The sequence below is a fragment of the Zeugodacus cucurbitae genome, chromosome 6, assembly GCF_028554725.1.
Source record: "Zeugodacus cucurbitae isolate PBARC_wt_2022May chromosome 6, idZeuCucr1.2, whole genome shotgun sequence".
In the NCBI taxonomy this organism is placed as follows: Eukaryota; Metazoa; Arthropoda; class Insecta; order Diptera; family Tephritidae; genus Zeugodacus; species Zeugodacus cucurbitae.
Window position 1 is genome coordinate 59005818 of NC_071671.1, and position 14295 is coordinate 59020112.

A 14295-nucleotide genomic window follows, 5' to 3' on the forward strand; every position below is an offset into this window, starting at 1 on the left:
TGTGCTTTCACTTTTCGTTGCATTCACCCTTACACCTTTTATGTACTCACCCTTCGTATGCGATGTGACAGCAGCACACGCCGTCGTACTGCTAATGGCCGCCATCTGATTGATCGCCTTGCCGTGCAGCTGCGACTGTGTGACATTCGGCTTGAGGAAGGAAACGAATAGATGTTTGGCCAAGTCGACTGGTGTCTCGCAGTCGAGAAAGGCATCGAGGAAGCTGCGAAAGCCATCGTAGTCAATGTCCTGCAAGGAAGGAAGAAGAGAAAAAAATTGCAGCGTCATATTGAAATGAAAACTTTTCCGAAATTCAATTTAACGTAATCAAATTGCTTAAAAGTGTACCAAAAAGTGAATTGCTTTATTTGCCATTCTCGTTTTCGGTTGAGTTTTTATACTCTAACTCGCTTACAATAGTTGGTAGTGAAATTCTATTTAGTGTAATTGTCCACTCTTAGGTGGTGAATTGAAATTGTGTAAAAAGCCGTTAGAAAATATTAAATGTAAGTTTCAAAATTTTATACGAATTGAGAATATGGTCCATAATGTTATGACTTGCTTTCAACAATAATTCAAAAACTTTATACACCGAAGCTCAATCTAGTCTTCAATACAAATTTTATTATTACATAATCTTGCGCCATCTGGCGTTCAAATTTTTCTCTTACAATTACAATATCATAATGGTGCAATAAATGTGATTTGCACGGACCGATTTGACAACAGCGCCACCTAGCGCCTTTATACTTTACATAAATACTCTTCGGGGTTTCAAAAGACTTCATTGTTCAAATCTCAGTAAAATCGTTTAAGTGATATCAGAGTCTATCGTATAATCCACAAAGCTTATTTTAGCTTATGTGTTCAAAGCTTCCAATAAAGCTCCATCGAAAGCTTCGATTCAGCGTTTGATAGCTTTCGAAAGTATTTAATAATTGATAGAAGCTCCATTGAAAGCTTCGATTCAGCGTTTGATAGCTTTCGAAAGTATTTGATAATTGAGTTATTCAATTGAAGATTACGCTGTACTGGAAATTTACAATTTTAATTTTCATTGAATTTTGCATAGGCGCTTATTCCGTAGCGACTGCCGTGTGTTACTGGCTTCAGCTGCATGCACACCCAAAATTATATTCGTATATCTTTGTAATAATGTGCATATGCAATGAACGGCAAAATGTCGAGGTAATAATAGGCGATTTCAACTCAATTAACATTTCAAAGAGCGTCGCTGTAGGTCACACCCTTTCGCCAGCGCTAGAACTGACTGTGTACACTCAAGGGTATGCAGGGTATGCAAATGTTATCGAACCGTTTTGGCATGTCAAAGGTTGCAATTACGTGCATTTACCGCAATGCAGTTACACAATTTGTGTAAATTTTGAATTTTGTGCTCAGCAATTGAGTTGTGAGTGCGAAAGTTTGGGGCATTTATTGAATTTGGATGTGGAGAGTGTGAGTATATGACTATTAGAGATCGGTTGGGAAATATTATGCATAAAATATTTGAAAACAAATGAGAATTTAACTTCTATTTTCAAAACGTCTGTTCAATTGTTAAACCGAAGATAATTTTAATTTTTTTTTCTGTAATTCTCAGATGGTTTAAAAGAAAGAAGTTGCAAAGTTGTCGCCTAATTGAACATTTTAAGAAAAAAATAATAATATAAAGACGTACTACATTAGTAAGAAATATTGAAGGCAAAATATTTCTAAATAGGGTTGCCACCTGTATAAACTTTTATTGTAACAAAAATTAAAATAATAAAATTTATGAAGGAATTGTTAAAATATAGATAATAATTAAAATATAAATAATTTATGAATGGTGCAAGTTAAATATTACGACAAACAATTTTAAGTTAAACAATTAGTATAATCTGAAAAAGTATTGCTGGTAAACATTTTTGCAGGGTTACCACCTGTATAAAATTTTTATTTAACTAAAAATTAAATATGAAAGAAATTAGAAAGGTTGCCAGTTAAAAATATTTTTTCACATAGGGGTTGCCACTTGTTTGAAATTTGTAATTATTATAAATTATTTCTGAAAGCATTTAATTTAATTATATGCATACATATGTATGACATGAATGGGATATATATTCTCGATCCAACTCAAGTCCTATAATGTTAATCGTATATGTAAGGAAAGGCTAAGCTCGGGTGCAACCGAACATTTTATACTCTCGCAATTTATTGCTATATTTTTATTAAGATAACACACAATTTGACCCATATATTCGGTCCAATAGAAAATCGAAAATCATCATATGCGGTATATAGGCTGAGGTAATTCCTGAGCCGATACAACTCATTATCATCACCAACATACATTATATCTAAGATTATATGCTCATTTAATTTGGCTAAGATATTTCATATATTACCCGATTTATAAGCTATTAAACCCGTCATATTTTTGAAAATCCTATAATTAGCTATATGAGAGCTAGGGGAAGTTATGACCTGATTTTAACCATTTCTGACACAGAGACACACTATTAGAAGAAAAAGATTTCCTCTAATTAAATTAAGTTATCTGAGAGATTTACCGATATTTTCGGCAATCATATTCGATAACCGGGGCATTGAAAAGTTATAGTCCGATTTCGAAAATTTTTTCACAGCGGAGGATGCCACGGATCATATACAGTATTTATGGCAACTTTTATTTCGCTATCTTCATTGGTTCCCAATGTATATCTTATAAAGTGAAGGAATCAGATGGAATTCAAAATTGAGTTATATGGGAAGTTGTCGTGGTTGTGAACCAATTTCATCCATTTTCTACACGTATCATCAGGATGTCAAGAAAATATTATATACCGAATTTCATTGAATTCTGTCGAGTAGTTCCTGAGATATGGTTTTTGACCCATAAGTGGGAGATGCCACACCCATTTTCCACTTTCTAAAAAAATCTGAGTGCAGCTTCTTCCTGGTAAAATTTAGTGTTTCAGACGTGTTTCGTTACTGAGTTAACACACTTTTAGTAATTTTCAACCTAACCTTTGTATGGGAGATTTATTGGTCTGCGACAATACAGACATCAGACATTCGGATTTTGACTCGTCACCGTGATCACTTTCGTATGTATAACCCTATATCTAACTCTTTTTATTTTGGGTGTTACGAACAACCGTTATGTGAACAAAACTATAATACTCTCTTAGCAACTTTGTTGCTTGAATATAACAATTACAAAGCAGACTGCATGGCGTTCAATATAAAAGCGAATAAAATTAAAATGAAAATGGTGTGAGCCAACAAGCAAACTCATGAGACAACAGCAACATTGGCTTACAACACGGAATTGGCGAACAGCAATTTCAATTATTGCATTATCAGGTGGATGGCATACACGTACAAAATACCGTAAGAAGCGTGTATGCTCACAAGCATAAATACACACCTACATTTGCACATATGTGTATATAGGTATTTATGGACTTGAGTACATAAGAAACCATCAACACTGTGGTTATGAAGTATTTTAAATAGAGCGAATACTGGTTAAAGCAAAATAGTTGAGAGCATATCATCACACAGTTAACTATAAGCTTACAACTACAACAATAATTACACTTATACAAGTATGTAATTTTCATAAAGTCATTAATTAGAATATGAACGAATGAAGTGGAAAATTCATTTTGCCACTTACCACTTTGCAACTTGCCACCAACAGACACACGCACACACTTATCGCTTACCACCTGCCGCAACGGTGTATATAAAACGCAATCACAGTGCTTGGCGCTTGTTATGTGGAAGGTATTTATTGAGAAAATATTTATATATATGCGGAAGGAAACGTGGAATTATCGTATAAATATATATATTTAAGGATGATGAGTCACAACATTGTTTCCACCAAACAAAAAAATATATAACTCTCGTAGAAATCCCTTCTTGAGATTAAAATACAAAATTTCAGAATTTCTTAGCAATCATTACTCAAAAATTTGAATTCATATTACCAGATTCAGGTTCGATTAGACCCGAGAAACTGTCTCTTGCATAGTTCTCCATGATTTTGTTGACTTGAACGTGACTGTAATGCTTTGAGATCATGAAGTGAATGAAGAAGAGATTTTGTTGAGGTCCCACCGGAGCGGTTTGCTGAATCTTAAAGGTCTATGATCCACGGGGAGTTTTATTGGTACCACAATGGACAGCACCAGGTTGTCTAAGTGAGATCTTCTGTCTTTGCAGAGATCTGCCTACAAACCTAACCTAACCTAACCTAACCTAACCCACCGGATGGTCCACAATTACCCCAGATTATACGTCCCTCTTATCTCGAGACTCACATAAAAATGAATCCAGCTAAAAATCATAACCTTAAAAAACACCTCTACATTTCCTTTCTACCAATTTAATAAAAACAATAGGTGGCTCTGGTCAGCTTATTACAAAATTATAGTAACCAACATTGATTTGCCTCCCACTGTATTTTCACATTAAATAGCATGAGCATTTACTGCTACCGAAATCTGACGGTCGCTATGGTCGCACTGACCGACGAATATTCATGCAGCCGCTGAAGCCACACATTATAGGCTTGAAAGCATCTTCGCAACGGAACAGCACTCGATTAAGTTTGGAGTTGAGTTTTTTGTTGTACTATTGAGTTGTTGTGCAAATTTAATTGCACTGCAAGTTAAATTGAATGCAGTGAAGAGGCAATGTAGAAGTGAAGAAATATGTGCATATCTTTTAAATGAAAACCATAGTAATACTTGATTTGCATGCGGTTGATTTAACTTGATGGAATTTTTATTAACTTCTTAATTGTGGGGATGGACTTGAGAGTGCAGATGCCTTAAGAAATTGATATTTTTATTTATGATATTTTTATTAATGTATAATAAAGCAATTTTAATAAATTTGGAGCTATTCTTCATATGAAGAACATATTTTGAGAAGATTGTAGTTGCCAAGAGTATCTTCAAATTTGAATTGAGAAAATACAGAAAGCTTGTAAGCTTAATAATTTCCATTAAAAATCTTCAACATTGATAATTGAAGTGCATACTTAAAGCAATTTTTAGTCAAAATACTTATCAAAAATTTTCCATAGTCTGTACTTAAATCAATGGCTAATCGAAAAGCAGCCAAGTCTAAACCCATTATTTATCGATGAGGTTTCAGTTTTAGCTATAGCCTGGACTCAAACCTATTACTAACCGAATATCTACGATCTTAGCTTTATATTCTCAGAGAAAATTGAATAGCCTGAGTATTTCGAATAATTCTATAACCAAGAGTCACATATTAAGAAGTCTGTCTTGCCCCCAAAAACTAAAGTTACTAGATATAGACGTACAATTACGCTTCCGAATCTCATTATCTCCCATCTAATAACATTTTGTCACGTTTTGACAAACGGAGATTTCGCTTTAATCTCAGCTACAACTGTAATCTTATTTGTATATTATATAAATACATGCGCATCTCTTTGAGCAATACCGTTTTTTGTGCCGTTATCTCAATGCTGTAATAACATGAATTCGTATCGACAGCCCTTCTAATGCATTTCGTATAATGAAAACGCCTTCTGGTTAGAATCTGTCAAGCCGAATAAAGTTACACTTCAATTACCGCTGCAGAAGAGGGGCGTAGTAGTTCGTAGATTTCACGAAAGTAAAGTACGCCTGCCAGCCAATGCCAAAGCAACATATGCTATGTTTGTTGTTTGTACTGTGTATATGTATATACAGTCATGAGCAAATATATTGATTCTGCACTTTGAAGTACGCCCTTAGAGTTGCCAAAGCAACATTCATTGGCACAAGAAGCCGCGCAAGTGAGAGGCTGAGTGGAAGATGTCGATGTAGATAGAGATTCTGCGAGTTGCCTTGGTGCTCTGAAGTTAAAACTAATCATCTCTAGCAATAAATCATAAAGTTTACAAATTTATGCCTCACTGCAAATCGTAAAGTTGATTGCGCAAAGCCTTTTGATTGAGCAGGTGGGCGTGTGCGGTGGGATGAGTTGACTAACGTCGTCGCCAAAAGTGGTTGGGCGTTTATGGATTTAGTAGTGGTTTATTGGTATTAAAGTTTCGGTTCAGTGAGTTTAAAGTGCAGTAATTAAAGATTGTTAAAAGAAGGATTTAAATGGCTTGCGTTTAGTTTGTTGTGATAATGACATGGTTCAGATAACGATGAAAACATTTGATAATCAAAACTACATATTTTCGATAATGTGCGAGTGTTGTATGTATGTTATTGGCGTTCGACCGTTTAGCCGGTTATAGCCGAATCGATGAGAGCGCGCCACTCTTCTCTTTCCTTCGCAGTTCGGCGCGAGTTGGAGATTCCAAGTGTAACCAGGTCGCTCTCCACCTGGTCCCTCCAACGGAGTGGAGGCCTTCCCCTTCCTCGGCTTCCTCCGGCGGGTAATGCATCGAACACTTTCAGGGCTGGAGTGATTTCGTCCATTCGAACAACATGACCTAGCCAGCGTAGCCGCTGTCTTTTTATTCGCTGAACTATGTCAATGTCGTCGTAAAACTCGTACAGCTCATCGTTCCATTGTCTGCGGTATTCGCCGTTGCCATTGTTCTGAGGACCATAAATCTTGCCTAAAATTTTCCTCTCGAAAACTCCTAGTGTCGTCTCATCTGATGTTGACATCGTCCAAGCTTCTGCACCGTAAAGCAGGACGGGAATGATAAGCGACTTGTAGAGCTTGATTTTGGTTCGTCGAGAGAGGACTTTACTGTTCAATTGCCTACTCAGTCCAAAGTAGCACCTGTTGGCAAGAATGATTCTGCGCTGGATTTCGAGGCTGACATTGTTGGTGTTGTTGATACTGGTTCCCAAGTATACGAAATTATCTACGACTTCGAAGTTATGACTGTCAAAGCAGAACAAACGGCGCGGTTGTTGCTTCCGATGATATCAATATCATCGGCGTACTCCAGGAGCTGTACACTCTTGTAGAAGATTGTACCTTCTCTATTTAGCTCTGCAGCTCGTATTATTTTTTCCAACATCAAGTTAAAGAAGTCGCACGATAGTGAGTCACCCTGTCTGAAGCCTCGTTTGGTATCGAACGGCTCGGAGAGGCCCTTCCCAATTATGACGGAGCTTTTGGTGTGGCTCAACGTCAACTTACACAGCCGTATTAGTTTTGCGGGGATACCAAATTCAGACATCGCGGCATAAAGGCAGCTCCTTTTCGTGCTGTCGAAAGCAGCTTTAAAATCGACAAAAAGGTGGTGTGTGTCGATCCTATTTTCACGGGTCTTTTCCAAGATTTGGCGCATGGTGAATATCTGGTCGGTTGTTGATTTTCCAGGTCTAAAGCCACACTGATAAGGTCCAATCAGTTTGTTGACGGTGGGCTTAAGTCTTTCACACAGTACGCTCGATATAACCTTATAGGCGATATTTAGGAGGCTTATCCCACGGTAATTGGCACAGTTTGTGGGATCTCCTTTTTTATGAATTGGGCAGAGCACACTGAGATTCCAATCGTCGGACATGCTTTCTTTCGACCATATTTTAAAAAGAAGCTGATGCATGCACCTTACCAGTTCTTCGCCGCCGTATTTGAATAGCTCGGCCGGTAATCCATCGGCCCCTGCCGCTTTGTTGTTCTTCAAGCGGGTAATTGCTATTCGAATTTCTTCATGGTCGGGTAATGGAATATCTATTCTATCGTCATCGATTGGGGAATCGGGTTCGCCATTTCCTGGTGTTGTACTTTCACTGCCATTCAGCAGGTCGGAGAAGTGTTCCCTCTATAATCCCAGTATGCCCTGGACATCGGTTACCAGATTACCATCTTGGTCTCTACATGAGGATGCTCCGGTCTTGAAACCTTCGTTAAGTCGCTTCATTTTTTCGTAAAATTTTCGAGCATTACCTCTGTTTGCCAGCTTCTCTAGCTCTTCGTACTCACGCATTTCGGCCTCTTTCTTTTTTTGTCTGCAGATGCGTCTCGCTTCCCTCTTCAGCTAAAACCGAGAATATCACTTATCATTTCGAGAGTGAAAGTTTAAACCAAACAAATTTTTTCCGGAAGATTGAGTCATTGGAAAAAAATCGAAATATTTAATTATGTAGTTCGAAAAAGGATTTAAAAAAATAGTATTAATTTTAGGATATAGTTACTAAAAATCCAAAATATGCATATAATCTACATTTTCCTCTTATTTCAATGGTGTGTAAAACTATTCGGTAAAGTTTATAAGCGAAATGCTATGAAAGTTAAACCTTCGAAAAAAGTATTATATAAAAAAATTATATATATAAAAAAATACTTTACCCTTCATGGCATCTGTCATATATGTAAGCTTAACCGAAAAGTAAGTAGTTATATAAATTTTGGAGGCTAAATTCGAAAATCGGAGAAAAGACTTTTTAACTTATGACTCAATATGCCGGATGTTTGGTCTAATACACAGCCGAGTGAAGTGTTATATATGGGTACTCGGTAAATTTATGATGTATGTATATCTTCATGTTATACTAGTCTTAAAACTACTCCATATTGGTACCGGATCTTATTACATGTTTATCGGGTTGGACATATGTTTATACCGATGATTTTGTCAATTCCGTTTAAGTTGTTATCTCGAAAAACCATCAATGGGTAGTAGTAACGTGGATCACTTGATCAGCTCGGGGTTTCAACTATACCCTATTTGCGTTTAATGGAATCGACATAATTTGCGAAATATAAAGTGTACTCGAAGCCGAAAATGCAATTTCATAGTGAGTTTACCATATTATAATCCTCCAACAACATTTCGATTAACTTTGGAGAAATTCGTGAAACTTAATAATCTCTTTAGAAAATACTCTTTAGCTGAACATGTATTCATTCGACACTCTGTTCGAGTCAACGATGATCTTTTTGTAGCGACATATGTTAGCTCTTTGATTATTCGCATCGATATATCGATTGTTAACGAAATGTTGTATTTTTTGTTCCTTTAGGAAGTATATAAATCCATTTATCCACAAAAAACTGAATTCTTTGTGCAGTTTGTTTATTGAATTGTTGTAGTAGTGATATAAAATATTCAACAATAATAGTTCCAGAATGTTTATCAATTAACTTTTCTGAAGCAAAACAATATTTGCCTAAAAGTATGCAATGCCTTGGCATTTTGAATATGTGTACCATTTGGATCATTTTACTCTAGTGAAAACAAAATTGCTTAACAATCCTTGACACTCTACAGATACTGACACTATTGATAAATACTGAAAAATATGTGTATTTCATTTGCTAATTTTAGAATTTTCATGCGAAATAAACTCACAAAATAATTCGTTGAAAAAATGTCAGAGCTCTTCCGGTCAGCAATGACAGAAAATTCCAGCAAAATAATACTTTACAAAATCACTTAACATTTTCATACACCAACACATATGTATGTAAGTACAACCATTTATTTATATGTATGTATGTGAGTACAGCTATTTATTAACCAGCAACATTGAGTCGGTGCTCTAACAAAATCCGCTTAAAGTTACCCTTGCAAATGCTTGACGTTTCACTTCAACAAATTTCATTTAATCTCTTATTTAACACTTGTTAGCAGCGAGGGAATGTACAAGTATGTATGTCTGTGTATTTTTGGCTACACACTTGTTGGATTACATGGTTATATACATATATAAAACACCTGCAAAGTTGTTCTACTGCCGGCAGCGCCTGAAATTGCTTGCCAAAAAGGTGTTGACTGCCGGTCCATACATACATATGTATATATGTACATATGAACATACAACAACATGACCACATTTACCGCAAACAACGGTACGAACGTAGCAAATTGAAAAATCCTTCAACAAACTAATTTATCTTTTACGGTATTTCGTGACGAGGTGAATCAGGTAAACCAATATGTATGCTACAGCACTCACTCACTGAATGACTCGCTATGAACATGTGTGCAAAAACAACAAAAATAACACATACAACATCTATATGTGTATACTCTGTGTATATTGGCCCTTGTGTCGAAATTGAACTTTTGGCAAATCGATACAACATTGCAGTCAACGCCGTAACGGCATTTTGTGTTAATGGAACGCTTCATTGGCACTCACACTGGCATTCGCTCTGACACTCTGGTGCTGCTGGCACTATTTTATTTTTGGAGTGTATGAGTAATTGTGACAGCTACCCAGTCTTCTTGCACCTTTCTCACCTTTCGCCTCACATGACTTTTTCAGGCGAGTCAGGCTGGACATGCTTCGCTAACCCGAACTGTAACGCTCTAATCAAGCGTGTTAAATCTCTTAGCTCCTTTGGCTGTGTGCGGCAACTAAAGTAAATAAACATGTACATGCATACCGTTATACATATATATTTAACATTTTTGTATGTTAGTGTGCGAAAGCATGTTTGTTGTGCTTTTCTGCTACAAGATTTGTAGATTTATGCTTCAATGCCTGACCGATTTCACTACAAGTGGTCACTTGTACTTGTTGGTTTATGGTCGAAAATTGTGCATTTCTCGTTCTAGCAATGCATCACTTTGCTTTTTGGTTTTGGTATAATTTATTTACGGGAACATTGTCAGGAATTTTGGGTTCAGTCATATGTTACAAAAGTTCGAATATTTTTTGTAGAAAGAAACTTGGAATAAAATTAAAAAGAAATGAAAACATATTTTCTTTTTATCAGAGGATAAATCAAACAAAAATCCGTATATATCTATCATACATAAACATATATCTGCAAATATTTATAGATAAAAGCATAAATCGGCGGTAAATCAAGCTACAGAGCTTGAATGTAGATAACTTGTTGTATTTTTTATAAGACTAAATAAATTACTGGAAGTTAGAGGAAAGTGTTCGGAAATTTTATCAACGAAAAACTAACAAAGGGTTGCTTTCAAGTATTGTTTTGAACTTCATTGAGATACTGTAAGTTTTTACCAAGAAGAAACAGTGTTTAAATATTAATCAAAATTGTCGGATTGATTATAGCGTTTTTAGACAGGAGCTAATTGATCAATTAACTGGCCTCTGCTCGATTAAAACCCGTATTAAGATCGATTTATCATACAAAATAAAATCTACATTTGTTGTTAATTGAATTTTAATCGACTGAAAATCAAATGAAACCATGCGGCAAAGCCGTACGATATATACGTTCTTTGTCTGCAATTTGCTAAATTTTTTTATAAAAAAAGCTACGGTAGATGTCGCTGTTAAAAATACCTTTGTATGGGAGGTGGGCATGGTTAATCCGATTTCAACTATTTTAATGGTGTGTGGTAAGGTACGTTAGGGAAACGACTGCAGAAAGTTTGGTTCATGGCTTGTGAGATATGTACAAAAACTTATTTGGGGGCGGGGCCACGCCCACTTCCCAAAAAAAAAATACATCCAAATATGTAATATATTCCTAGTGTGATCCCTTGTACCAAATTTAATTTTTATTACCTTATTTATGGCTTTGTTATTACGCTTTATGTTGCTTTTTCGGCATTTTGTGCGCGTGGCAGTGGTCCGATTACTCCCATACCTCTTCAGGGTGCCAAGGAATTTGTGTACCAAATTTCATTAAGATATCTCAATTTTTACTCAAATTATCGCTTGCACGGACAGACGGACGGACGGACGGACAGACAGACATCCGGATTTGAACTCCACTCTTCACTCTGATCACTTTGATATCTATAACCCTATATCTAACTCCTTTATTACTGGGTGACACAAGCAATCGTTATATGAACAAAACTATTATACTCTCCTTAGCAACTTTGTTGCGTGAGTATAAAAAGCAATAATTCAATATACATATTATTACTTAATTATACTACTATTACTACTATTACTTGGTATTGAAACGTTACCACTTCTCTAATGGAAATCGAGCAAAATATCATTTTTTTCGCTATTAATTTGAGAGAAGACCAGTATATAACGTTAAAGTTGCATAACTTCATTTAAATCACTTCATTAGCATACTTCATGATTTGTGCCACCATTTCCAACCTTCTAATATTGTGGTCAGTGGTCAGCTGAAACTCTAGCTAAGCTACCTAGTTGACCACCTGAATATTTACCTCCGAGCGTAAATATTTTTATTGAGCGCTTTATGTACTAACCATATGTTTGCTTAGTTTTATGAGCTAAACACTCGTAAAAACTGGAATCACTGCGACAAGAAAATATAAAACTAAAAAAATAAAAAAAGAGTGTAGTACGCCCAAAGTATGTTGCTTTTTCGGCTTAAAGTGTAACATAAACAAACAAACACTGAAAAATACAGGGTGTTGTGCATATTTAGACACAGATACTCATACAAAAGAATGCTCAGTTAGTTTGTGTGAATATATGTAGGTGTGTGTGTTTATGTAGTTTATGTAGTGAAAGCAAACAAATATGTGTTGTTGTTTGTTTGTTTGCTTGTTTTTGTTGCTCTCCATACGCCTTTTCACCTTTCGCATAACAACTGAAAATTTTTGGCATAAACTCATAGTGTTGTTGTTCTGCATGCTGGTTATTTTGATTGCTTCATTCAGACACATACATACACACATACACGCATATATTTGTATACTCAGTTGCTTTCAAATTTGCATAAATTTGTATGCGGTGCAACATGGCGTATGATGAATGCATTCGCCAATCATTTACATAATACACATTCGGTTTACGCTGTATAATAGCAACAGCAACAGCAACAACAACAACTAATTCACTTAAATTTTAGCACCGTACTATTATTTGCGCAATATAACAGCATTTTGACGCTGGAAGACAGATGACTGGCTGACTGCCTGCCCGCCTGTCGTCATTGTGCGCACAATATACGCAAATTAACATGTACACATTACTCATGCGCCACGTCAGACAATACTCGTATACTATATAGATCACAGTAGCATAATAATTGGCCAACATGTAAAATAACTCTGTAAGCTGATAAGGCGCTACAACGGGAAATTCTCGCATGAAAAATTGTCGGTTTGACATTGCAAATGAGAAATTATATGCGTTACGCATAACGGTAAAAAGTAAAAAAAGTAAAAAAAGTGAAAAAAAAACAAAAGAAGACAAGACAAGAGCGAATTGAAAATATGCTGGAACGAAATGTGAAACATCTAAAATTTCAACGATTCCATTACAGCCAGCTACAGTGTATGTAGCTCTGTGTGCCGTGTCGTTCGGTTCGGTGTGTGATTAATGGCTTGCAGCGCAGCGCAACTCGGCGACGGCCAGGAGCAACAGGCGCGCACGAGCATTGTTAGTTCGTTTGTTAAAAGTGGCAAGGACTTGCGTGCCGCATGGCACGTTTCCATTTTCACGCCAATGCTACTTTTCATGCCAATGTTGCAAGTGTGTATGTGTGTGTGCGTAAAACAAAAAAAAAAAGCAACAACAACAAAAAAAGTTGCAATAAAAATGAGCTGACAAATTTAACAAACTATGCTCCAATATCAGCTCAAATTATGTGCTGCCAGCAGCTCCAATGTCGTTTGTTATGCTTTCGCACTGGCACTGGCTGTTCGTGGGTGAAGGTTGGTAGGAAGGCTGCTGCGTTAACTAGCTGTTCATTAGCGATACGTTTTTTTTTATTTAATTAGACTTACATACATTACATTAGACACTTGTATAGAGAGAGTTTTTTGCTATGTATGTCTGGTTTAAATTTATTGTTGCTACAATTGGACTTTCTACAAACAAAAAAAATATTTTCTTTTAACATTGCTGGTGTTAATTAATTTTACGCTGATATCAGGTTTTTCAGTTAAAATTCTTGTCAAATGAATAAATGAGGACTTTTATATACCAATTAGCAACACAATTTAATTATGATTAAAGTCTATAATAAAAAAAATCATGATATTAATAAAAAATAGCATAATAAAAAATGTCATGATATTAATTCAAAATAGCATGATATTTTTTATTATTTTAGAACGTGACAATGGATAGAGATATCGAACTCAATGGTAGCACAAACAAAATAGCGTAGGTTTTCAAGATTATTTTTTCTAATTTTAATATTTAAAACTGTGCTTTTTATTATTTGATTGGTTTTACAGCATTTCGATCTTATAAAAAAAATCGCATGCAATATTTTTTGTAAAATTTTAAATTCTGTTGCAATAAAAAAAACATTGATTTTGGTTCAACTTCATTAAAGAATATATGAAAGACTACCAATGATGTCGATAAAACAGTCTTAATGTTCAACATTATGAACATAATTCTCTTAATTAGTTTTTCATTGTAAAAAAATTTTGTGAGAAATAATTTAGTTATTTCGGCATGTGTAGGTCTTTTATTTTATATCATA

General features: G+C 35.5%; 1 protein-coding gene across 4 annotated transcripts in view; it reads right to left on the bottom strand.

Annotated features, from left to right (window-relative positions):
• Positions 1-14295, bottom strand: part of LOC105217464 (diacylglycerol kinase 1) — a 159432-nt gene that overhangs the window by 60487 nt on the left and 84650 nt on the right. For all 4 annotated transcript variants that reach the window (XM_054234651.1, XM_054234653.1, XM_054234650.1 and 1 more), the window contains one exon: positions 51-249. In XM_054234651.1, coding sequence (XP_054090626.1) covers positions 51-249 — 199 coding nt within the window. The remainder of the gene's footprint in view (positions 1-50; positions 250-14295) is intronic.